This window comes from Schistocerca serialis, chromosome 3 (genome assembly GCF_023864345.2).
Source record: "Schistocerca serialis cubense isolate TAMUIC-IGC-003099 chromosome 3, iqSchSeri2.2, whole genome shotgun sequence".
Taxonomy (NCBI): Eukaryota; Metazoa; Arthropoda; class Insecta; order Orthoptera; family Acrididae; genus Schistocerca; species Schistocerca serialis.
In genome coordinates this window covers 933,896,971-933,924,605 of record NC_064640.1, presented here as the reverse complement: position 1 = coordinate 933,924,605, position 27,635 = coordinate 933,896,971, and the positions used below count along the sequence as shown (strand labels likewise).

Here is a 27,635-nt window from a genome sequence, read left to right as displayed (position 1 = left end):
AAACTAAAAGTGATTTCTGGCGTTCCCAAGGTACTGTTATAGGCTCTTTGCTGTTCTTTATCTACATAAACGATTTGGGAGACAATCTGAGCAGTCGTCTTAGGTTGTTTGCAGATGACGCTGTCGTTTATCGACTAATAAAGTCACCAGAAGATCAAAACAAATTGCAAAACGATTTAGAAAAGATATCTGAATGGTGCGAAAAGTGGCAGTTGACCCTAAATAACGAAAAGTATGAGGTCATCCACATGACTACTAAAAGGAATCCGTTAAACTTAGGTTACACGATAAATCAGTCTAATCTAAAAGCCGTAAATTGAACTAAATACCTAGGTATTGCAGTTACGAACAACTTAAATTGGAAAGAACACATAGAAAATGTTGTGGGGGAGGCTAACCAAAGATTGTGTTTTATTGGCAGGACACTTAGAAAATGTAACAGATCTGAGGAGACTGCCTACACTACGCTTGTCCGTCCTCTTTTAGATTACTGCTGCGCGGTGTGGGGTCCTTACCAGATAGGACTGACGGAGTACATCGAAAAAGTTCAAAGAAGGGCATCAAGTTTTGTATTATCGCGAAATATGGGAGAGAGTGTCACAGGAATGATACAGGATTTGGGCTGGACATCACTAAAAGAAAGGCGTTTTTCGTTGCGACGGAATATTCTTACGAAATTCCAGTCACCAACTTTCTCCTCCGAATGCGAAAATATGCTGTTGACGTCGACCTACATAGGGAGAAACGATCACCACGATAAAATAAGGGATATCAGAGCTCGTACTGAAAGATATAGGTGTTCGTTCTTTCTGCGCGCTATACGAGATTGGAATAATAGAGAATTGTGAAGGTATTTCGATGAACCCTCTGCCAGGCACTTAAATGTGATTTGCAGAGTATCCATGTTCATGTAGATGTAGATGTACTCAACTACTGCGATAATCAGTCTTGGCTATTGTTTCAAGCAACGAATGAAGGTTGAAAATTTCTTAAGATGTTTTCTAAAATGTACATTAGTGCTTATCTTACGCTTAGAAAGGACAAAAATTAGCTCCTCGATCAAAGTTGGTAATAAATGATAATTAAGTCACAGCTAACTAGATGTCATGGAATGTATATGAGTTAGCTGACTGCGTATCTCGATGAAGGGACTGCCTATTTTGCATGTAGTAATTCAAAAGCCAGTTTTGATACTCGTGCAGGAAAGCTTCCGACACTCTCTAGCATATAGGTTTAAATACTTTGGCACAAAAACAGACATGAAAATCCCATTACTTCATCTTCCTTATATATTTCACTTACTTACGATATTTTATTTTTGGTAGGAGTAGTAGAGACGTGTTCCTTACCATGTCCTATCTTGTACATTCCACCGCAGACGATGACAAAAATTGCAACCAGCTTGGCAGCGGTGAACAGATTCTGCACAGCTGTTGCCAACTTCACGCTGTAGCAGTTGATATATGCGATGATAACTGGAAAAGAAAAGAGGCAACAACGACAAAGGTGAGACAGGCTGTTAAAACAAGTACCCCACGATAGAGAAAATGGCTTGTACTTCTAATTGCAACATGTAATAGCCTACTGTTTTTATATATCAGATAATTTTTTAAAGTCTTTCACTACTCATACAGAGTTATTGGAAAAATTACTTATTGTTTAATTTGAAATGAAACTGGCATTAATTTTATCGTAAAATATTCTCAAAACGATGTTAATCAGGGCATAAAAATGAAACAGATGAGGGTTACGACCTGCCAGTGACTTCAGTTTGAAACGTTGTGTACAAATTTATTTAGGGTGTACACTTGTTGATGAAGACCCTCTCTGATTGGGCTCAAATTTCGGCCATGACCCGTTATTGGGGAATGTCGTACGTACATGATGTGGCACCGCCACAATTTACTGCTGGTGTAAGACGACACCTAATGCGTCAACATGGCCGAAGATGAAAGGATGAGCAGGACCTGTACCTTGACCTCCAGAATCACCAGACCAGAATGCTCTGGATTTTTCGGTCTGGGGTTATCTCAGAAATGAAATGTGCAGCAGTCTCCTTGGTATAGTTGAAGAACTGCAGCAAAGACTTTTAAAGATTTACGAGATGACCTGGGGTGTTTAAATGAAACTCATTACAGGCACGAATGCAGTATTGCATGCAAATGCGAGGACGACACATGGGACTCCTCCTTTGGAAAGATTGGAAATTTGTGGTAAGGTCTTATGTGATCAAACTGCTGAGATCATCGGTCCCTAAGCTTACACACTACATAACCTAACTTAAACTAAGATACGCTAAGGACAACATACACACCCATACCCGAGGGAGGACTCGAACTTCCGATGGGGGGAGCCCCGCGAACCGTGACAGGACGCCCGAGACCTCCCGGCGGACTCCACCTTATAAAGGGTAATTCAGCTGGCCATACTCACGGGTTTTATGTAACTTGCAACACCTTCAAATACCACGTGCAAGATTTCCATATTCTCTCGCTTGTTACGCACAAATTGTTTAGTCCTAAAGAATTAATGAACAGAATCATTTTGTAGGAAATTTAATGTAGTTAAATTTTGTACTAGGATATGTTTTTGCTAGAGGACATAGTTTTCGAATTATTAGAGAAAAGCTTACGTAATTGGCCATCAAACCCATTTTTCTTGAATAACCTGAAAATTGTGACTTCCAGGTAAAATATATCCCAATAAAAAAATTAGCTACATTAAATTTCCTACATAAAGTTCCTGTTCGTTTTTTCTGTAGGACTAATAGATTGCACGTATCAAGCGAGAGAACATTAAAACCTCGCGAGTGTTTTTCGAAGGCGTTGTGGGTTGCATAAATTCTATTGGTAGGGGCAGCAAATTACCCTGTATAGGTATGAATGTACATTAGATTGTATCACGTTACGCGCTGAGGCAGGCTTATATTTCTCGGTAAGGGCTGCTACCAGTTAAATCTAAGTTCAATTATATGAAGAGTTAATCGAAAAGTTTCATTTAAAACACGTTTTACTAACTAGGACAATACTGTATTTCGTACTGACATAACTGGATTCTCGTGACCACATATTGGCAGTTACCCTGCAAACGGCTTGTTTGTGGACCCATGTTTACTGGAACGTTTTTGCTTCTATCATCTTATACTTTCACCCGCGTCAGTTTGTGCTGTTAATTATGATATATTCTGAATAAATGCTACCTTTGTACCAGGACGAGAACTTTTCACATTAATTATCAGTACTTTCAAAAGGGGGCACGAATGAATTATATAAAATGTGAACCGGAATGAAGATCGTAAATCTGTCTTTAACCGTTGACGGTCTTCCGTATGGCGCAAGTTATCGGTGGGTTCGCGTCGTTCGTGTGCGGTCTTATACCGCCTCGTGGCAGTCTGCTTGCTCCTTCAAGAACTTTCAATGTCACGTCACTTGCTCATGATGGATTGCTGAGTATCATGAAAACTGATCACCTGCTGCCGAAGATTCTGTTTGGAGAACCTCGACATGCGGCACTTTACACACTGGCACGTGGTCAAAGGTGGTGCGCCTGCCGACACAGAGACCTTTCTGGCGTGTAAACTTATTTCTCGTATCATGGTGAGGCCTTACATCTTGTTTGAAACTGTACGCTGTGTTATTTTGAGACGGCAGGTGACAATTCTGCAACCATATCAGCAGCACCTGTTACAGGAACAACGCCTGCTTTGATTGCTGTCATTAGAAAGCGCAATAACGCTAATGATTTTAGGAGAGACGATTTTACCTTCATTATTGGCACTTGCATTAGTGATACACGTTCTTTTGGCCGCGAATGCGTGCTTAATTTGACTGAGGAAGGCTAACGTGGAAAAATCCGAATTCGGCAGACAGAAACTCAAAACTGACTTTTAGTGTGGTTTAAATGGTTATCACATTTAGTTGGCGTACGGGTTTAAAGAAATCGTTTCGATAGCTCTGTTTACGTGTATTTTATTTTTCACCATACATTAACAACATATGGTGACTTTCAATTACGGTAAATTTACACTGAAGTGAGGTTAATTCGTTATTACATTTTTTTCGTCTGCCTCAGTCATGAGCTCATTGCGGATGTTGTCTCTTCTACATGCAGAGAGATTGATATTTTGAAGAAGTACTCTCTCGGCTGTTCCTATTCAAGAGGCACAGAAATTGACAGTCAACTTGTCCTTCTGCTCTCTGTCACACATATAAAATGAATTTAGTTTTTTTCAAGATCTGTCTTGTATGGAAATAATGCAACGAATCAACTTCTATATGCTTATGTCACCGAGTAATTGGTAGGATAACATAGTTATACTCTGTTTACTTCCTATCACAATAACACTTAGAGTATCTTTTTCAACATGTAATTTTCTACATTATTTAAAAGCACAGACTAGTACGAAGACTGCTTTTTATTGGATTACGATATGACACAACAGAAAAAGTTAAGATGTGGGCTGATTTCATTCAATTCAGTAACACATGTCGTGAAGGAACAGTCGACAATTGAATCCCCCCCTATAAAGATTATACGATTAAGTGACAGATAATATAACATGGCTGTCAAAATATGATTACATATACTGCTGCTCGTAAAATCAGCAAGTACCACAAATGATGGTATCCGGCGAGGAAAAGTTATTACACGAATAATTCAAACATATTGTTCCAGAATAATTGTTCCGTTTTTGACCTAAGTTTTCGGGAGGTTTTCCATGGTTGTAACATAAATGTCAAAAGTAGATATCCCATTTCAAGGTATTCCCAACTGTGGCTCTGTGCGGCACGAGCATCTCCAACAGCCCATTCTACGTTTACGGATAGCGAATGAAAATTAAAGAAAAATTGGCAACGACCACGAACCAGCCAGCAAGTGCCTCGGCGTATGCTTTATTTTTAAACACAGACAATTCCGTTCTTGATTCTAAATTTTATCCGGTGCATGCACTGTCTCCTGTTTCTCAGTATTATATTTTAACTGAACTCCAAGCCAAAACACATTTATATCTATTGTTTCTTTTGTATTTCCTGTCTTCACTCTACTTGTATTCCTAAAAAATGCCTATGTTTATTAAATTGAATAAAATACTTTGTCTCTTAAGAAACTGCCGATGTTAATTTACCAGCGCTAATATCGTTTGGGTTGAACGTTTAAATACACCGTAAGCACATATTATTAGAAAACTAAATCGAGTAGGGTCATCGCAGAACGGTTTCTGAGGCTCTTCTGGAATAACCACCCACAATTTTTATAATGGAGCTCATAAATACTCTGCATGGCTTGTTCTTGGTTAATGACTGCTACTAATGTACTTCCCTTCGCGGAATTTAAGGCCAGATGGTATATGGTATTTTTTGCGCTGCCATGGATGTGCCGTTTGTTTGCTGAATGATGCGCGAGGTAAGAATATGTACGTTTACCTTTCACTTAATCGTATAAGATCTGTTATCTGAAGTGAATGGCGTGCTACTGAAATTTCTGTGCTGTGTTCTATAGTAAAAAAGGAACTTCGTGAGCTACCGTAGCCAAAATAGTACGTTAAGTTTTATTTGTTGTGCACGCTACACTACACGATGCGTTACCGATTGCGCCAAGGCTTCTTCTTTAGGGAGCAGACAGTTTAGTGGAACTAGGCAACCCAGAGTGGTCTTAGTTTCAACTGAGAGCCCTCCTTTTTTCGCATTATGTCAGATAAATTGAACGAAAATATGCAAGAGATTTCAATCAGGGAGAGAGAGAGCGCAGCATTTCTAAGACCCAAGGGACGTTGCCAGGATAATAGGCACTTGCCTGAGATACAGATTTTCGTTTCAATTGACCTGAACAGACTTCCCTTCCGATGTTCAGCTGGTTTAAAATTTTAAGTTTTAAAGTGCTTTTTTCTTGCCTTGTTTGGATATATGAATGCGTAATCAGAACCCAATGACTCCTAATAGGTCTATTATTTTTACAAAATATGTGATCAGTAAGTACATTTTGAGTTGCAAGTGATGGTAATATTTGGAACCGCGTGACCGCTACGGTCGCAGGTTCGAATGCTGCCTCGGGTATGGATGTGTGTGAGGTCCTTAGGTTAGTTAGGTTTAAGTAGTTCTAAGTTCTAGGGGACTGATGACCACAGCAGTTAAGTCCCATAGTGCTCAGAACCATTTGAACCATTTTTTTGATAGTAATATTAAAAATCTACTTCTGATTGTGAGTTACCCGTAGATTTTAAATTCGGTCCTCCAGCTAATACGACACGTATCATAAGTTTATTTTCTCGAATTGAGAAGTGGCAGTGATAAGGTACTTAGAAGGCGCACTAGCTAGAAAAATATTTAACCACGCAATGGACCAGCGGCTCCGTTTTGTAGCTGGTGTACATATGTTTCTTGAAGTAATAGAAAGAATTGAATTACTTTGATTAATGTGATATTGTACCACATTTAACTTATCTTACAGCTCGAAATTTTTTTCCAAAATAATTTTGAAGAAGTATAATTAGGCATGCCAAGGAAGTTGTCAAAGTTTGACCGCACGCTGTCAAAGCATATGTGGTTAGAATTAGCAGAATAAGTTGGGGTATATTCGTGCTATCAAACTACGTCCTTATCAAGAGAGGATCATCTGTGGTACTGGTTTCATTGCGTCACCTAAAATGTTCACTCATTGCGACCTTATGCTGGACGAAGGTCCAGAGGGTGACTCATGGCACCATATAACCCACTGCCAGCCGCCGTCGATCCAGTCATATTGTTACTTTTGTGCTTCATGAATAATATTGGTAATACCTCAATATGGTGTGAAAATATCATGTTTTTTCACATTTGTATCGTCCTGACGCATACTTAATGATGATCGGAAATCTACAGATGCCGGCCGAGGTGGCCGAGCGGTTCTAGGCGCTACAGTCTGGAACCGCGCGACCGCTATGGTCGCAGGTTCGAATCCTGCCTCGGGCATGGATATGTGTGATGTCCTTAGGTTAGTTAGGTTTAAGTAGTTCTAAGTTCTAGGGGACTGATGACCTCAGAAGTTAAGGCCCATGGTGCTCAGAGCCATTTGAACCATTTGAAATCTACAGATTATCAGACTTCCGCGTGAATATTCGGTTTGTACAGGACGCACCAGTGTAGTAAGAGTTCTGACGTTACTTGCGTTGCGTTATCCTTTCTTTTCCTTGTGATAAACATCGTTAGCGTTTGGCGAATTTGACCATCGAGATTTGGGTTTTTGCCGTGTCTATTCCAATGAAGTCTCGAAATAACAAAGATCAGAATGTAATGTCCCGCCAACAAAGTGGTCGTCATAGACCGAGCACAAGCTCGGAATAGGGAAGGATGAGGAAGGAAATCCACCGTGCCATTTCGAAGGAACCTTTCAAAATTTTTCTTAAGTAATTTAGGGAAATCACGGAAAAAGAAGTCTGGATGGCCCGACGAGGATTTGAACCATCGTCCTCCCGAATGCGAGTCCAGTACGATATGTCGCCAAAGTCCTCTATGGCATCACACCTCGTACATAGTTGCTCTGTGTACACGTATCATACTGATAGCATTGAATAGCGCTAGTCCGCTCTAGCAGTTGAATGTGAGACTTATTTCGCATTTTACTCTTCTTACGTCTGGACATCTGCGCAGAGCAAGACGTAATACACTAATTGGTGTACAGAAGACCAAATTACGAGATGACTGATGCAAAACAGGGGTGGATAGTGTTACCACGTCACAAAAGTCATGTATTGTGGAAAGTAGGTGTCTGCGTCATTTTGATAACCAACCGCACATCTTAGAAACTAGCTATAATCCCAGTTCTTCACACTCTCCGTTAACTACTTTTTCATTGTCGCTTGATGTGATAAATTCAGCTTCAAAAACCTGCTACAATTTTTTTTAAGTTGAAAAATAATGCGAACTCGATGAGTATCTGAAACAGGGATTTATAGAGTCTCCATTATGTGACAGCCGTTCTGCTGCAGGCGTTATACCTCACACGAACACTTGGGCCCTCATAATAATATTTGGCAAGGGCCCGTAATGGCAAACTTATAACTCCATACGTAAAGATACATGTACATTATCTGATTAAAAGTATTCGGATACTTATTAGTGGACATTCATATGGAGTTTGTCCACCCTGCGCCTTTGCGACGGTTAGAAAACTACTGGGGACACTTCCAATGACGTGTCTGAACATCGGTGCAGAATTGGCAGCCCATTATTCCTCAAGAGCCGAAACCAGAGAACTTACTGATGTTGGACGCTGGGGTCTGCAGCGAAGTCGACGTTATAACTCACACCAAAGGTGATCCACTGGGTTCAGGTCGGGACTCTGTTCAGGCCAGTCCATTACAGGAATATTACTGTCGTGTAACCACTCCGCCACAGGCCGTGCATTATGAACAGGCGTTCGATCGTGTTGAAAGATGCAATCGCCATCCCCGAATTGCTCTTCAACAGTGGGAAGCAACAAGGTGCTTAAAACATCAATGTAGACCTGTGCTGTGATAGTGCCACGCAAAACTCCAAGGGGTGCAAGCCCCCTCCATGAAAGCCACGGCCACACCATAAAACCACCACCTCCGAATTTTACGTTTACCGGGCCTTCGCCACACCCACACCCTGCCATCGGATCGCCACATTGTGTACCGTGATTCGTCACCCCACACAACGTTTTTCCACTGTTCAGTTGTCCAATGTTCACGCTCTTTACACCAAGCGAGGCGTCGTTTGGCATTTACCGGTGTGACGTGAGGCTTATGAGCACCCGCTCGACCATGAAATCCAAGTTTCCTCACCTCCCGCCTAACTGTCATAGTACTTGCAGTGAATCCTGATGCAGTTTGGAATTCCTGTGTGATGGTCTGGATAGATGTCTGCCTATTACTAATTAGGATCCCCTTCAACTGTCGGCGGTCTCTGTCAGTCAACAGACGAGGTCGGCCCGTACGCTTTTGTGCTGTACGTGTCCCTTCACGTTTCCACTTCACTATCACATCGGAAACAGTGGACCTAGGGATGTTTAGGAATGCGGAAACCTCGCGTACAGACTTATGTCACAAGTGACACCCAATCACCTGACCACGTTCGAAGTCCGTGAGTTCAGCGGAGCGCCCCATTTCGCTCTCTCACGATGTCTAATGACTACTGAGGTCGCTGGTATGGAAACCCTGGCAGTAGGTGGCAGCACAATGCACCTTATAATAAAAAAGTATGTTTTTGGAGGTGTCCGGATACTGTTGGTCACATACTTTATAATTAAATAAAAGGAAGGTGAGTAGTATCCTGTCCAGACAACCCAGTCACGGAGGGCAAACGCCTGGAGAAAACATGCAATGAGGGTCATTACGCTTGTAAGTTTTTGGTGGAGAATGTACATCAGGTCCCTAATATCAGCAAGAGCAGGTGTGAGATCCCATTAAAGAGGTGAAATAGCCGGCGGGTTGAGGCTGTTGATGATGTTCAAGACTCGCTGCTTGTGCATACTTCGGCAGTCTATTCTGACAGATAACCCGTAGTAGCTGCTGGTGTACTAGAGGTTGTGGTTGTTGCGGAGGCTGCTGGGTTGAGCTGAAATGGTTCAAATGGCTCTGAGCACTATGGGACTTAACATCTGAGGTCATCAGTCCCCTAGAACTTAGAACTAATTAAACCTAACTAACCTAAGGACATCACACACATCCATGCCCGAGGCAGGATTCGAAACTGCGTCCGAAGCGGTAGCGCGGTTCCGGACTGTAGCGCCTAGAACCGCTCGGCCACCTCGGCCGGCTGAGTTGAGGTGAGCGGCTGTGTAAGGACGTCGGAGAATTGGTAGACATCCTGGGACGACGACCTGATGAGTGGTGTGTGCTGGGGAGTCCATGAACTGGCAACAGCACGACGTTAGTAGGCTAGTAGTAAGTCTTTGTAGTTCGGACACCCTTTACGGGGTGATTTTTTCCACTGTGTACAAACTCTAGGGATTGACCGATGAGACGGTACGGAACAAAAAATGTCTAATGAACTTATGTCAGGAAATGCATGGTTTCCATGCTAGAAGCCATTTGTTCAATCATACTTTGTTACAGAGACTGCCGTCTAATGCGCGCTGTACCATGCAGCCACAGTTATAGAATGCATGGTTTCCTCCTAGAGGGTGGTACTGTTCCTCATACGTCATGCTCTAGCGCCCTCTCTTGCCATAGCAACTGGTAATATTGTGCCCGATTTACTTCTCTTGCTGGCTCACCTTGTAGTGGATGCGACACAACGTTGTACACAATGGTTCTGTACACGTATCGAGAGCTTGCTGACATGATGTTTACTTATGAAAAGGCAAATGGCAACGGGCGGCGGGCAGCAAAGAAGACCTATACCCACCGACAACAATCACAGCATTCAATGTTTGCAACAGTGTTTCGCCGTTTGTCTCAGACACGGTCGTTTCAGGAAGCAGGAAATCATGAAGGACGTACCTGAAATGTTCGGACACAAGCTTGGAGGAAAATGTGATTAACACCGTGGAAGGCGACCGAAGTGTCAGTACCACGCAGTTGGCCCGCCAGTGCAGAGTACGCCAGATGACCGTGTGGAACATCCTCCATGATAAATGTTACTGCCCTGATCACTTACAGCGTGTGCAGGGCTTACTAGCGACTAACTTTCCACATAGGGAACAGTTTTGTCACTGGTTTCTTCACCATGCAGCCACGATTCCGGGATTTGCTTCATCCTTCCTGTTCACAGATGAGGCCATCATTAGGCGGAGTGGTATCTTCATCTTACATAACAGTGATCTGTGGGATAGCAGAAGCCCCATGGCATGGTAACAGCGAATCATCAGCATAGGTGCAGCCGGAATGTGTGGTCGGGTTAACTGTCGACCGTGTTTTGATACCAGTCTTCCTTCCACGTCGCCTAACAGGCCTGAACTATCGGCGTTTCTTGCGGGCGACTGTCCCTGCTGGAAGAAGTGCCATTGATGATTCGAAGGGTTCTGTGGCTGCTACATGATGGTGCCCTAGCCCACTTTGCGTTAACGTCCGGATGCATCTCAATCGCGTCTTCCCTGGTCGATGGATAGGACGAGGAGGTGCAGTTGTATGGCCTGATCTCAACCCGTGCGATTGCTGGTTATGGGGCCATCTCAGAAGTTTTGTGTATGCAGAGCCCATTCCAGATGTGGAGACACAGGAGCAGCGTATTCATGCTGCCACTGACACTGTTCGAATGCAACCTGGCCGATGTGAAGGTGTGAGACAGAGCATGCTACGGCGCGTACACGCATGCGGCTGTAACTGTAACAGCATGGTACAGCGCGTACGAGACAGCAGTCTCTGTAACAATGTATGATTGTTTTTTTGTTTTTTTTGGAGGAGGAGACCAGACAGCGAGGTCATCGGTCTCATAGGATTAGGGAAGGACGGGGAAGGAAGTCGGCCGTGCCCTTTCAAAGGAACCATCCTGGCATTTGCCTGGAGTGATTTAGGGAAATGATGGAAAACCTAAATCAGGATGGCCGGACGCGTGATTGAACCGTCGTCCTCCCGAATGCGAGTTCACAATGTATGATTGAATAAATGGTCTCTAGCATGGAAACCATGCATTTCCGGACATACGTTCATTAGACCTTTTTTGCTCCGTATCCACTCATGGATCTATTGCTAGGGTTTGTACACGGTGGAAAAAATCAACCTATATGAGAAGTAGGTGGTGCTGTTCACAATTACGGCATTTCTCTTCCTCAGTCCCTGGCAGGATGCAGTCCCGAGGTAGTGGTACTGACACACCTCACACTCCATGGTGGAAGGTGGCAATAATTCGCTGTATGCTCAAACGTTTACATTGAAGGGGCCTCTCCTTCGGTATATAGTCTTCAACCCACATCGTAGTATGAAATACATATTGCAGATTGTAAATTCTGTCATTGATTTCCTCTGGCGGTCACATAATATCGTAAATGGGAAGGAGTCGTGAGTCCTGGAGTCTTGGAACAGCTTCTCCCGTTCTCTTTTTATTATTATTATTATTATTTTTTGTTATACTGGTACACAGTAGCTGCAGGACAACATTTTCCTGAGATTTCTCTCGTCAAGACGTCAACTGGAACTTGCGCCAGAAGACCCCATAAGACAACCTATAATCGCTTTTCTTCTGGCGGCTGGTGCGTGTAGAAATCAAGTCGATGGTGTTGGAGAAAAGCTTTCCATTGGTCGGTAAAGGTAGTTAAATGATTCTTGACCCTGTTGCCTTGATAAACAGCCTTGAGGGGACCCTTTCAACGCCTCGTTTAATTCAAGGTAGTCTGCAATAGAGTAAATGGTAACTGGCTGCACTTTCTTCAGCTGGCGCGCAGCAGCAGCCGCTGCAGGTTCCTGTGGACGCCAGTCGGGTTTCCTGTTGAGGGACAGGTGAATCGTCGGCGTGAGTCTACAGCGGCGAAAGAGGTTCGCAACGACTGTACATTTCTACAGTCACCACCCGCCGTTTGCGAGGGTTCGAGTCACCTGGAGGCGACCCACATTTGAGGTGACGTTTACATTGCACCATAACAAAATCTTCTTCGTCGGCGGTTTCCTGCTCCGGCATATCAGTCGTGACATCAACACCTTGTTCCATGGTCTCAATCAATCCACATTCGTCGTCATCATCAGGAATGGCATCGATGTGAGGGAAGCTGACCTCTGCTACGTGAGAATTAGTGTCTTGTGACGTCGGAGGTTGAGCAGTAGGTAATGGTGGGTCGGCAATGGTGGTCTGACGTCCCGTTTCTTCAGGTCGTAAATACGGTGTGGACTAGCTGACTGGCTGGTAGCATCATGTTTAACAGGTTCCCGTGGGCTGGCAAATTCAGTATCTTGCTTAGTGGTCAGTCGTAATGTCTGTTTCTGTTTCCGTCGCGAGGGGCGAAGGGGGGGGGGGGGGATTGACGGCTCCCTAGTAAATGGTGGAACATCCCGTTTCTTGTATGATTTTATCCTGGCAGTCTTGGCCGGACGCGGAGAATGCGAGCTAGCCACCTTCTGGTGGGGCCTGGCTTCCCTAAGGGCCTGGAGCCAGCCATTCCATACCAGCAGTCTAACTCAGACTACCACACCGCAGCAGCAGATGATGATGATGCTGATGATAATGACGAGTGATCAAGTCCACAGCGTGGCAGGCGGAACAACGCGATAAGGGAAACAACTCTTAGCAAGGAGCAAGTGAACGCCGGATTCTAACCGGTCAGTGTGCCGACAACACTAAACTCCCCGCCTCCTTTTACGTTGGTGAGCCTGCCTCCCGTGGCATCTAGTGGTCAATTCTGCATTACATAGGTGCCTCCGGATACTTTTGACCATGTCGCGGTATTATAAACAATGACAGAATTTAAGTTTAACGTGTTTGCAACCTAAAAAAACTCCTTAAAACGGTTCATACTTCTTCGAGTTCGTTATGTCAACCTGAGCTACGTCGTTTGCCATGAGGAGATGAAAGCACGACGAGCGGCCAGTCCATATGTGTGCTTAGGCTTCCGTTGCCACTTTGTTCCAATGGACTCTTGTTTATAGCTGCCGGAAAAGCGGACGCGTGGCCGGAGCCCCAATAAACACACAGACAGGGTCGTGACCGCGACTGAATAACCACGGCTCGCCTGGAGTCTTCGTCTGCCACTTCGCTCATTTGTGTCTCGCTGTTGAGATGAGCAACTCTGGCTCAATAAATGAGCTGGGCTGCATCAGCTACTCGGTAGTTGATGCTAGTTCTGCGCTCGGCTCTGGAGAGGCTAGCTGCTCCACGGGAACAGCTGCATTGATTTTGCGAGGATGGTCCCACAGGAGGAAGTCGCCGCTTCATTCCTCCAATGTATTATCCAAGTTTCATAGACACTACCGCAATGTGACGTCGGTGGTTTGTAGTGCAAAACGTAGTACGACCTACAGAGCATCTTAAAATTGTAAAAAAAACTATGATTCATTTCTCACTGATTATTTTATTTGCGATGGATCTCTTTGAAGTACGTAGTTGCTACACACATACTAGCAAATGTAGACATGTCTTTGACAGTATTTTTCCATTAAGACTAGATTAGACATGTCTGTGATGGATCTTTCATTTGAAATCTGAATTCTACGGCAAATGATGATGGCTGTGAGACAGCAAAGTACGTTGCGCTATTACAGTGTATTAATGTGGCATAAATTAAGTGAAAAGTGTCTAATGTGATGCCGGTAAGTATAAGTCAGTGATAAAATTCAGTGAAGTTTTACAAGCGATATTGAGAAAAGCGAGTTCTGCAGCTGTTATGATTTGAGTTTCCACAATGCATGCTGTAAGCAGTGGTACTCTTCGGTTTTTGTACTACTAAAATAAACACAAACTTTCCTTAACACACAGACCTTGTAGTTACGGGTAACATTCAAAATGTCGAGAAACAACAATGTATATTCAAATCCAGCCATATGATCACAAACCTAATGTGTTTGTGACTAATTGTGACTTCTTTTAGCAATGATATGTTATTTGTTTCTGGTTTGTAAGTGTTCAGAAATATACATTTTTTTGGTATCTAGCATTTTGAGTCTGAATGTTGTTTAGATACGAATGATCTTGCTAACGCAACAAATTCATTTGTGCAATAGAAACTAGAATTCCATGTTTTACTACGACGGAAAGATGGTTGTAAACTCTCAGTCCTTTGTAGAATTAGACGCGCAGAACTTCCTAACTCAGAGAAACATGTATATCTCAGTTAGAAAGTCAACCTACACGTCAACATACTTTATTTTGTGCATTATTGATCTTCGACTAAGATAAAATACAGTGAGCATAAAAAAACTCGAACAGTTATACGTCTTGGCATTAAATCTTATCTCCACACGAATCATTAGGCTCAAAAGAGCGTAGAGTGGAAATTTTCTAGGTAATTACGTAAATTTCCTATACGAGATATTATTAACCAGAAAAAAAGTTCAAATGAAGTTAAACTATGAAAAGATACTTAATTCTCATGCATGTAAAATACTGGGACACTTATAACAGCTATTCATCGATCTAGTTTTCGATTCTAAGAGTACCTAGTGATAAATTATCGAAATGACTACGTTAAAATGCATTCAGTCAGTTTTACTGTATCTGCTTCTATTCGGACGGCCGAACTTTCAAATACACGCGCCGCCGGTTACGCCGCCGCGTTTCCTACAGCCGCCACCGCAGCAAGAGGGCGCTGCCACGAACGATTACGCCGCTGCCAAAGAGATGCAAGCATCCCCTCTCCGGAGCTCCAGCGGCGGGTGTACTTAAGCTTAAACATTCATGCACTGAGATTTTTTTGTGTGTTTGGCATTTGATAACATTTACAGACTTTCATAACGGCCAGGGCTCGTCATTTACTGAACAGTAAAAGATCTGAAGACTCAACTGTAAATCATTAGTATCTACACTACTGTTGTTGTTGTTGTTGTTGCTGTTGTCTTCAGTCCTGAGACTGGTTTGATGCAGCTCTCCATGCTACTCGATCCTGTGCAAGCTTCGTCATCTCCCAGTACTTACTGCAACCTACATCCTTCTGAATCTGCTTAGTGTATTCATCTCTTGGTCTCCCTATACGATTTTTACCCTCCACACTGCCCTCCAATGCTAAATTTGTGATCCCTTGATGCCTCAGAACATGTCCTACCAACCGGTCCCTTCTTCTTGTCAAGTTGTGCCACAAACTCCTCTTCTCCCCAATTCTATTCAATACCGCCTCATTAGTTATGTGATCTACCCATCTTATCTTCAGCATTCTTCTATAGCACCACATTTTGAAAGCTTCTACTCTCTTCTTGTCCAAACTATTTATCGTCCATGTTTCACTTTCATACATGGCTACACTCCATACAAATACTTTCAGAAACGGCTTCCTGACACTTAAATCTATACTCGATGTTAACAAATTTCTCTTCTTCAGAAACGCTTTGCTTGCCATTGCCAGTCTACATTTTATATCCTCTCTACTTCGACCATCATCAGTTATTTTGCTTCCCAAATAGCAAAACTCCTTTACTACTTTAAGTGTCCCATTTCCTAATCTAATTCCCTCAGCATCACCCGACTTAATTCGACTACATTCCATTATCCTCGTTTTGCTTTTGTTGATGTTCATCTCATATCCTCCTATCAAGACACTGTCCATTCCGTTCAACAACTCTTCCAAGTCTTTGCTGTCTCTGACAGAATTACAATGCCATCGGCGAACCTCAACTTTTTTATTTCTTCTCCATGGATTTTAATGCTTACTCCGAATTTTTCTTTTGTTTACTTTACTGCTTGCTTAGTATACAGATTGAATAATGTCGGGGAGAGGCTACAACCCTGTCTCACTCCTTTCCCAACCACTGCTTCCCTTTCATGCCCCTCGACTCTTATAACTGCCATCTGGTTTCTGTAAAAATTGTAAATAGCCTTTCGCTCCCCGTATTTTACCCCTGCCACCTTTAGAATTTGAAAGAGAGTATTCCAGTCAACATTGTCAAAAACTTTCTCTAACAAGGGAACCTCCCCATCGCACCCCCCTCAGATTTAGTTATAAATTGACGCAGTGGATAGGCCTTGAAAAACTGAACACAGATCAATCGAGAAAACAGGAAGAAGTTGTGTGAAACTATGAAAAAATGAACAAAATATACAGAATGAATAGTCCATGTGCAACATATGCAACATCAAGGACAATGTAGGTTGAGGAGCGCCGTGGTCCCGTGGTTAGAGTGAGCAAATACAGAACGAGAGGTCCTTGGTTCGAGTCCTCCCTCGAGTAAAAATTTTACTTTCTTTATTTTCGCAAAGTTACGATCTTTCCGTTCATTCATTGACGTCTGTGTTCACTGTAATAAGTTTAGTGTCTGTGTTTTGCGACCGTACCGCAAAACCGTGCGATTAGTAGACGAAAGGACGTGCCTCTCCAATGGGAACCGAAAACATTTGATCACAAGGTCATAGGTCAACCGATTCCTCCACAGTAAAACACGTCTGATATATTCTATACGACACTGGTGACGGCATGTGCGTCACATGACAGGAATATGTTGTCGACCCACCTAACTTGCACACTTGGCGAATGGGTAAAAAGATTCTTCTACCTTGCCCGATTTAGGTTTTCTTGTGGATGTGATAATCACTCCCAAAAAAGTGATGAAAACATAAGAGTTTGTCACACAAACTGCAACAAATGAATGCGACAGTTTCAGAGTCGCACAGTTTTCCCTGTGCTCTGTCAAAACATACGTTTTTTACGTTTTCAAATGTTTCCGTGTGTAGACCGTCAAATCCTGCATATGCCCAAGCAGATCTGAACATCTCCTGGAATTTTAGAGAGCGAAGTTGATTATGTGTGAGTGCCTGAACTTTAATAATTGTCTGAAAATAAAAAATTAAACTTTTCACTCGAGTGAAGATTTGAACCAAAGACCTCTCGTTCCGCAGCTGCTCACGCTAACCACGGAACCACGGCGCTCGTCAGCTGACACTCTCCTAGATGTTGGCTACCTTGCGCATGGACTACTCAGTTAGTATATTTTGCTTATTTTTTTCGTAGTTCCACACAACTTCTTCCTGTTTTCTCGATTGATCTGTGTTCAGTTTTTCAAGGCCTATCCCTGTGCCAACTTATAACTAAATCTGAGGGGGGTGCGATGGGGAGGTTCCCTTGTAAGTCTACAAATGATAGAAACGTAGGTTTGCCTTTCTTTAATCTTTCTTCTAAGATAAGTCGTAAGGTCAGTATTGCTTCACGTGTTCCAACATTTCTGCGGAATCCAAACTGATCTTCGCCGAGGTCGGGTTCTACCAGATTTTCCATTCGTCTGTAAAGAATTCGCGTTAGTATTTTGCAGCTGTGACTTATTAAACTGATAGTTCGGTAATTTTCACATCTGTCAACACCTGGTTTCTTTGGGATTGGAATTATTATATTCTTCTTGAAGTCTGAGGGTATTTCGCCTGTCTCATACATCTTGCTCACCAGATGGTAGAGTTTTGTCACGACTGGCTCTCCCAAGGCCGTCAGGAGTTCTAATGGAATGTTGTCTACTCCTGGGGCCTTGTTGCGACTTAGATCTTTCAGTGCTCTGTCAAACTCTTCACGTAGTATCGTATCTCCCATTTCATCTTCATCTACATCCTCTTCCATTTCCATAATATTGTCCTCAAGTACATCGCCCTTGTATACATCCTCTATATACTCCTTCCACCTTTCTGCTTTCCCTTCTTTTCTTAGAACTGGGTTTCCATCTGAGCTCTTGATATTCATACAAGTGGCTCTTTTTCTCCAAAGGTCTCTTTAATTTTCCTTTAGGCAGTATCTATCTTACCCCTAGTGAGATAAGCCTCCACATCCTTACATTTGTCCTCCAGCCATCCCTGCTTAGCCATTTTGCACTTCCTGTCGATCTCATTTTTGAGACGTTTGTATTCCTTTTTGCCTGCTTCATTTACTGCGTTTTTATATTTTCTCCTTTCATCAATTAAATTCAATATTTCTTCTGTTACCCAAGGATTTCTACTAGCCCTCGTCTTTTTACCTACTTGATCCTCTGCTGCCTTCCCTACTTCATCCCTCAAAGCTGCCCATTCTTCTTCTACTGTATTTCTTTCCCCCATTCCTGTCAATTGTTCCCTTATGCTCTCCCTGAAACTCTGTACAACCTCTGGTTCTTTCAGTTTATCCAGGTCCCATCTCCTTAAATTCCCACCTTTTTGCAGTTTCTTCAGTTTTAATCTACAGGTCATAATCAATAGATTGTGGTCAGAGTCCACATCTGACCCCGGAAATGTCTTACAATTTAAAACCTGGTTCCTAAATCTCTGTCTTACCATTATATAATCTATCTGATACCTTTTAGTATCTCCAGGGTTCTTCCATGTATACAATTCTACACTACTAGCCATTAAAATTGCTACACCACGAAGATGACACGCTACAGACGAGAAATTTAACCAACAGGAAGAATATGCTGCGATATGCAAATGATTAGCTTTTCAGAGCATTCACACAAGGTTGGCGCTGGTGGCGACACCTACAACGTGCTGACATGAGGAAAGTTTCCAACCGATTTCTCATACAAAAACAGCAGTTAACCGGTGTTGCCTGGTGAAACGTTGTTGTGATGCCTCGTGTAAGAGGAGAAATGCGTACCATCACGTTTTCGACTTTGATGAAGGTCGGATTGTAGCCTATCGCGATTACGGTTTATCGTATCGCGACATTGCTACTCGCTTTGGTCGAGATCCAATGACTGTTAGCAGAATATGGGATCGGTGGGTTCAGGAGGCTAATACGGAATGCCGTGCTGGATCCCAACGGTCTCGTATCACTAGCGGTCGAGATGACAGGTATCTTATCCGCATGGCTGTAACGGATCGTGCAGCCACATCTCGATCCCTGAGTCAACAGAAGGCGACGTTTACAAGACAACAACCATCTGCACGAACAGTTCGACGACGTTTGCAGCAGCATGGACTATCAGCTCGGAGACCATGGCTGCGGTTACCCTTGACGCTGCATCACAGACAGGAGCGCCTACGATGGTGTACTCAACGACGAACCTGGGTGCACGAATGGCAAAACGTCGTTTTTTCGGATAAAGCCAGGTTCTTTTTACAGCATCATGATGGTCGCATCCGTGTTTGGCGACATCGCGGTGAACGCACATTGGGAGCGTGTATTCGTCATCGCCGTACTGGCGTATCACCCGGCGTGACGGTATGGGGTGCCATTGGTTACACGTCTCGGTCACCTCTTATTCGCATTGACGGCACTTTGAACAGTGGACGTTACATTTCAAATGTGTTACGAGCCGTGGCTCTACCCTTCATTCAATCCCTGCGAAACCCTACATTTCGGTAGTATAATACACGGCCGCATGTTGCACGTCCTGTACGGGCCTTTCTGGATACAGAAAATGGTCGACTGATGCCCTGGCCAGCACATTCTCCAGATCATTCACCAATTGAAAACGTCTGGTCAATGGTGGCCGAGCAACCGGCTCATCACAATATGCGAGTCACTACTCTTGATGAACTGTGGTATCGTGTTGAAGCTGCATGGGCAGCTGTATCTGTATACGCCATCCAAGCTCTGTTTGACTCAATGTCCAGGCGTATCAAGGCCGTTTTTAGGGCCAGAGGTGGTTGTTCTGGGTACTGGCTTGGTTCAAATGGCTCTGAGCACTATGGGACTTAACATCTGAGGTCATCAGTCCCATAGAACTTAGAACTATTTAAACCTAACTAACCTAAGGACATCACACACATCCATGCCCGAGACAGGATTCGAACCTGCGGCCGTAACGGTCGCGCGGTTCCAGACTGAAGCGCCTAGAACCGCTCGGCCACACCGGCCGGCTGTCATTTCTAGTATAATATATTTGTCCAATGAATACCCGTTTATCATCTGCATTTCTTCTTGGTGTAGCAATTTTAATGTCCAGTAGTGTATATATGTTTCTACACTCAAATCTATTATTAGCAACTGACGCTGCGCTATTGCATTACTTTTACTATTTGATATTAGATATAGAATAACTTAATATCTGAATTCTCCGTTCACGAACAGTCACTGTTTTTCGCTCCTGTATACACTAAAGAACCACACAGAGTGGAAGGAAGTCATAAGAGATTGGGAAAGTGCGGCCGATCGGATAGTTGCCAACACCGCAAGTTTCATATACCGGGTGATAAAAAAGTCAGTATAAATTTGAAAACTTAACAAACCACGGAATAATGTAGATAGAGAGGTAAAAATTGACACACATGCTTGGAATGACATGGGGTTTTATTAGAATAAAAAAAACAAAAACACCTCATGTTGCTAGACGTGTGAAAGATCTCTTGCGCGCGTCGTTTGGTGATGATCGTGTGATCATCCTCCACTTTCGTCATGCTTGGCCTCCCAGGTCCCCAAACCTCAGTCCGTGCGATTATTGGCTTTGGGGTTACCTGCAGCCGCAAGTGTATCGTGATCGACCGACATCTCTAGGGATGCTGAAAGACAACATCCGACGCCAATGCCTCACCATAACTCCGGACATGCTTTACAGTACCGTTCACAACATTATTCCTCGATTACAGCTATTGTTAAGGAATGATGATGGACATATTGAGCATTTCCTGTAAAGAACATCATCATTGCTTTGTCTTACTTTGTTATGCCAATTATTGCTATCCTGATCAGATGAAGCGCCATCTGTCGGACATTTTTTGAACGTTTGTATCTTTTTGGTTCTAACAAAACCCCATGCCATTCTAAGTATGTGTGTCAATTTGTATCTCTCTATCTACATTATTCCGTGATTTATTCAGTTTTCAAATTTATACTGACTTTTTGATCACCCAGTATATTCTGGATTTTTGTCGGCGAAAGTTTTACAGTCGTAAGAGGTATATCGCATTCAGTGAACCAAGCGAGATTTTGAACTGTACTCGTATTCAAGATTTGTGGGGATGAAATCGCTCTCTGGCCATCGATAGTGTCCGCGTTCCGGCGAGGAGCTGCTGAATTTGTGTCGAAAACATTTGCTACTAAATAACAGCGGGACCTTCGTCGTATGTGAGGTAACGTTAAAAATAAATTATTTTCACACAGAAACATTCTTTAGAGTTTATGAATATGCAGTCATCTTGAGAGCATCATTGACATGCTCAATAAACGCTAATGGCAGACGCTAGGAGAAAGACGTTGCAGGCTCCGATAATCCACATTCCAATACGAGTCTCCATCATACAGCTCACGTAATGATGACAAAGGCAAAATTAGAAAGATACCGGCTTGATTCCTTCCTTCTTACCACGCATGAATAAATACCATTGTACCATTTGTTACAAACTGTATGGTGGCTTATACGGTACAAATGTGGATGAAGAACATTCTAGTTTGGCCTATAACAAATCCATAAAGATAAAGGAGGCATGCTCACATGCTAGGTATCAGTGAGTTTTGGGGGGATGGAACCACTATATCAGCTTCAAATCGACAACACTGTATCTAGAGTTACTCGACACGGTTTGCCAAGCAGCATTTAATAACCATTTCAACAGGCTGGAGCATTTCTGCGTTAACGTAGGCTCAGTTTGAGGGTACTACACTATGGGACAGTCAGATCAGCAGATAACACATACCTGGCACAAGTCGCTCACTTTCTACATCAACAACAGCACGAAAGTAAGAGACTACAACGTCTGCGAATGCCCGATAAGATATGTGCTAAGGAACAACGCTCCAGAGTAATGTTTTGTTACAAAAAACGGCGATATTAAGGTAAGTGTAGGGGGCAGAATCCGTGACAAAATACCGTGCTTGCTACTACTTAAAACGCTTTCAGTGTGAAGAAGGAGCTGTTGTTAATGCAACACAACATGGAATAACATCGGTCAAGTGCGACAAGTGCCTCATAAAAATTGAGAGGCTCTTTGTGACAATATGTCGGGGGAGGGAAGGTAGAAAGAGCTGTGTTAATGTGATGTTCTGCTAAGATTCTGAAGATTCTGATAATCGCACGATCTGTTCCAGATTCGTGCCGCACAACTCATTGACGAGCAGAAGCCAATCGCAATGGCCAAAGTGACTGGAAAAAAGCGCATGTGCTCTTGTATAAAACAAGGGTAAAACAACGGACCAGTAAAATTACAGACCAATATCTTCAGAATCGATTTTTTGCAGAATTCTTGAGCATATTCTAAGTTCGAATATAATAAATTTACTCAGGGCAGAAAAGCTTATATCGGCAAATCGGCAGGGATTTAGAAAACATCGGTCGTGCGAAACTCAGCTACCTTTTTTCTCGTATTATATTCTGCGAACCACGGACAACAGGCAGATTCCATATTCCTAGATTTCCGGAAAGACGTTTAAAGTAAAAGAACCCAGGCCGTTGCCCTCGATGGCGAGACAAGGCTATCGTCAGTATTGCTCCAGGGAAGCTTGGCAGGAACGCTCTTGTCCTCTATATACGAAAATGATCTGACATATATTATGAGTAACAATCTCCGGTGGTTTGCTGATGATGTACGAGAAGTATCGTCGTTGTGTGATTGTGGGAGCATACGGGATGACTTAGAATTTCTACACTGGCGGAAAAAAATCGCAGCAGCAAAAATTAATTAATCTAGGGTAATGAACTTCTGGGGATAACCCGCCAGGGTAGCCGAGAGCGCTAACGCGCTGCTTCCTGGACTCGGGTAGGCGCGCCGGCCCCGAATCGAATCCGCCCGGCAGATTAACGACGACGGCCGGTGTGCCGGTCACCCTGGATTGGTTTTTAGGCGGTTTTCCACATCCTACTAGGTGAATACCGGGCTGGTCACCATGTCCCGCCTCAGTTACACGACTCGCAGAAAATTGGAACACATTCACGCTATTTCACGATTTACACTAGACGCAGACAGCTGGGGTACACTAATTCCGTCCTGGGGGGTATGCGGTGGCGGCAGGAAGGGCATCTGGCCACCCCTTAACATTAACATGCCAAATCCGTTTAACCATGGCCGACCCAGCGTCACTGCGGGACAAGGCCCAAGCGATAGATAGATAGAATGAACTTCCGGATATACAGTTGTCTAGGTAACATGTTTAAGTGATTAACATTGCAAGATCTTAGGTTAGTGTAGCCGCAAGATAATCCATTGCAAGTGTGAAATGGTGGCACATTAATAACCAGTGTAACCGCTAGAATGTTGATTACAAGCCTGCAAACGTGAATGCATTGTGTTGTACAGGTGCCGGATGTCAGTTTGTGAGATGGAGGTCCATGCCTGTTGCACTTGGTTGGTCAATACAGGGACGGCTAATGTTGGTTGTGGATGACGCTGGAGTTGTCGTCCGATGATGTTCTATACATGCTCTATTGGAGACAGATGCGGTGATCGTGCAGGCCAAGGAAAGATGTCAACACTTTGTAGTTATCCTGTTGGAAAACACCCCCTGGAATGCTATTCATGAATGACAGCACAACAAGTCGAATCACCAGATTGACTCCGAGAGAGGTGGGGCAGTGGCTAGCACACTGAACTTGCATTCGGGAGGACGACGGTTCAATCCCGTGTGTGGCCATCCTGATTTAGGTTTTCCGTGATTTTCCTTTCGAAATGTGGTGCTACAGATAAACGCTGAAGATTAGACGGTAGATCACATAACTAATGAGGAGATATTGAATAGAATTGGGGAGAAGAGGAGTTTGTGGCGCAACTTGACAAGAAGAAGGGACCGGTTGGTAGGACATGTTCTGAGGCATCAATGGATCACAAATTTGGCATTGGAGAGCAGCGTGGAGGGTAAAAATCGTAGAGGGAGACCAAGAGATGAATACACTAAGCAGATTCAGAATGATGTAAGTTGCAGTAAGTACTGGGAGATGAAGAGGCATGCACAGGATAGAGTAGCATGGAGAGCTGCATCAAACCAGTCTCAGGACTGAAGGCCACAACAACAACAACGTGATTTCCCTAAATCGTTCCAGGCAAATGCCGGGATGATTCCTTTGAAAGGGCACGGCCGACTTCCTTCCCCGTCCTTCCCTAATCCGATGAGACCGATGACCTCGCTGTCTGGTTTCCTCCCCCAGAATAACTAACCAACTAGACTGACGTACAAATTTGCAGTCAGGGTGCATGGGATAACCACGAGAGTGCTCTTGCTATCATACGAAGTCGCACCCCAGACCATTATTTCTACATCTGCATCTACGTGATTACTCTCCCATTCACAATTAAGCTCCTGGCAGAGGGTTCAATGAACCACCTTCAAGTTGTCTCTCTGCCGTTCCACTCTCGAACATCGCGCGGGAAAAAAGAGCACTTAAATTTTTCTGTGCAAGCCCTGATTTCTCTTATTTTATCGTGATGATCATGTCTCCCTATGTAGGTGGGTTCCAACAGAATGTTTTCGCAATTAGAGGAGAAAACTGGTCATTGAAATTTCATGAGAAGATCCCGTCGCAACGAAAAACGCCTTTGTTTCAATGATTGCCACTCCAATTCACGTATCATGTCTGTGGCACTATCTCTCCTATTTCGCGATAATACAAAACGAGCCACCCTTCTTTGAACTTGTTCGATGTCATCCGTCAGGCCCACCTGATGCACATCCCACACCGCACAGCAATACTCCAGAATAAGGCGGACAAGTGCAGTGTAAGCAGTTTCTTTAGTAGATCTGTTGCCCCTTCTAAGTGTTCTGCCTATGAATTCCAGTCTTTGGTTTGCTCTGACCACAACATTATCTATGTGATCGTTCCAATTTAGGTTATTTGTAATTGCAATCCCTAACTATTTAGTTGAATTTCCAGCCTTCAGATTTGTGTGACTTATCGCGTAATCGAAATTTAGCGGATTTCTTTTAGTACTCATATGAATAACTTAACACTATTCTTTATTCAGGGTCAATTGTCACCTTTAGCACCATACAGATATCTTATCTAAATAATTTTGCAATTCGTTTTGGCCATCTGATGACTTTACAAGACGGTAAATGACAGCATCATTTGCATATAATCTAAGAGGGCAACCCACATTGTCTCCTATGTCGTTAATATAAATCAGGAACAATAGAGGGCCTATAACACTTCCTTGGGGAACACCGGATATTACTTCTGTTTTACTCGATGACTTTCCGTTATTACTACGAAATGTGACCTTTCTGACAGGAAATCACGAACCCCTTCGCACAACTGAGGCGATATTCCATAGGCACGGTTTGGTTAGAAGACGCTTGTGAGGAACAGTGTCGAAAGCCTTCTGCAAATCTAAAAATATGGAATCAATTTGACATACCCTGTCGATAGCACTAATTACTTCATGAGTGTAAAGAGCTCGTTGTGTTTCGCAAGAACGATATTTTCTGAATCCGTGCTGACTATGTGACAATAAATCGTTTTCTTCGAGGTACTTCATAATGTTAGAATAAAGTATATGTTCCAAAACCCTACTGCAGATCGACGTTAGTGATATGGGCCTGTAATTCAGCGGCTTACTCCCACTTCCCTTTTTGGGTATTGGTGTGACTTGAGCAATTTTCCAGTCTTTAGGTACGGATCTTTCTGTGAGCGAGTGGTTGTATATAATTGGTAAATATTCAGCTATTGTATCAGCATACTCTGAGAGGAACCTGACTGGAACACAATCTGGATCGGATACCTTGGCTTTATTAAGTGATTTAAGCTGGTTTGCTGCACCGAGGATATCTACTTCTATGGTTCTCTTCTTCGCAGTTGTTCATGACTGGAATTCATCAATATTTACTTCGCCTTATTTGGTGAAGGAGTTTCGGAAAACAGTGTTTAATAACTGCTTCAGTGGTACTGCCATCAGTGACTTCGCTGTTGTTATCGCGCAGTGAAGGCAGTGATTGCGTCTTGCCACTGGTGTGCTTTATGTATGACCAGAGTCTCTTTGAGTTTTCTACCAGATTCCGAGACAGAGTTTTATTGTGGAAATTATTAAAAGCATCTCGCATTGAAGCACGCGCTATATTTCGAACTCGTGCAAAACTTTGCCAATCTTGGAGAGTTTTCATTGTTTTAAATTTGGGATGCTTTTCTCGTTGCTTCTGCAACAGCGATCTGACCCGTTTTGTGTACCATGGGGGATCAGTACCATCACTTATTAATTTATGTGATATATATCTCTCGATTGCCGTCGATACTATCTCTTTGAAATCATTCCACATATTTTCTACGCTTACACGATCAGATCGGAAGGAATGGAGACTGTCTCCTAAAAAGGCGTTAAGAGCATTTTTATCATTTTTTTAAATAGATGTTCAAATGGTTCAAATGGCTCTGAGTACTATGGGAGTTAACAGCTGGGGTCATCAGTCCCCTAGAACTTAGAACTACTTAAACCTAACTAACCTAAGGACATCACACACATCCATGCCAGAGGCAGGATTCGAAACTGCGACCGTAGCGGTCGCGTGGTTCCAGACTGAAGCGTTAGAACCGCTCGGCCACTCCGGCCGGGTAATAGATGTACTTTGCGTTTCTTTTTGATGGTTGTGTGTGTTACGATATTCAGTCTAGCAGCAACTGCCTTGTGGTCGCTAACCCCTGTATTCATCATCGCAACCATTTACGCTTCGAGTGGGTTCATGAACTAATTGTTCAAAATAATTTTCTGAGAAAGCATTCAGTACAATTTCGGATGACGTTTTATGTCTGCCGCCGGCTTTAGACGCATGATTTTTCCAGCATATCAGGTGTAGGTCCAATGTGTCTAGCGCGCAGACAGGTTGGTTACAGGGCCTCAACTGGCCTCTTCACCAACACACAACCACCTCTGGCACCGAGGCAGAACCAGCTTTCATAAGTAAAATGCACGCTACAACGTGCCTGGATCATAGCTCTTCTTGAAGTAATCAATTTGCAACAGTTCCTTGTGTCACTATGGTGCCAGGTGTTGTTCAGATTGGTGTTGCAAATCCAGTTCGATGTGCCAGAGCCATACGCCGAACACGATGGTCTTCCCTCTTGGTAGTGCCACGTGACCATCCAGAGCCCGGTCTCCTTGCGACCGCACATTCCCCGTACTACCACTGCTATCAATCACGCACAGTGGCTACATTCCTGCCAAGTCTTTCTGCAGTATCGCAGAAGGAACATTGAGCTTCTCGTAACCCTATTACACTACCTCGTTTAAACTCAGTGAGGTGCTGATAATGGC

At 43.4% G+C, this 27,635-nt stretch overlaps 1 protein-coding gene across 2 annotated transcripts in view; it reads right to left on the bottom strand.

Annotated features, from left to right (window-relative positions):
• The window catches only part of LOC126471209 (b(0,+)-type amino acid transporter 1), a 591,197-nt gene that overhangs the window by 147,276 nt on the left and 416,286 nt on the right, over positions 1-27,635 (bottom strand). For both annotated transcript variants that reach the window (XM_050099324.1, XM_050099323.1), the window contains exon 5: positions 1,350-1,475. In XM_050099324.1, the coding sequence (XP_049955281.1) occupies positions 1,350-1,475 (126 nt within the window). The remainder of the gene's footprint in view (positions 1-1,349; positions 1,476-27,635) is intronic.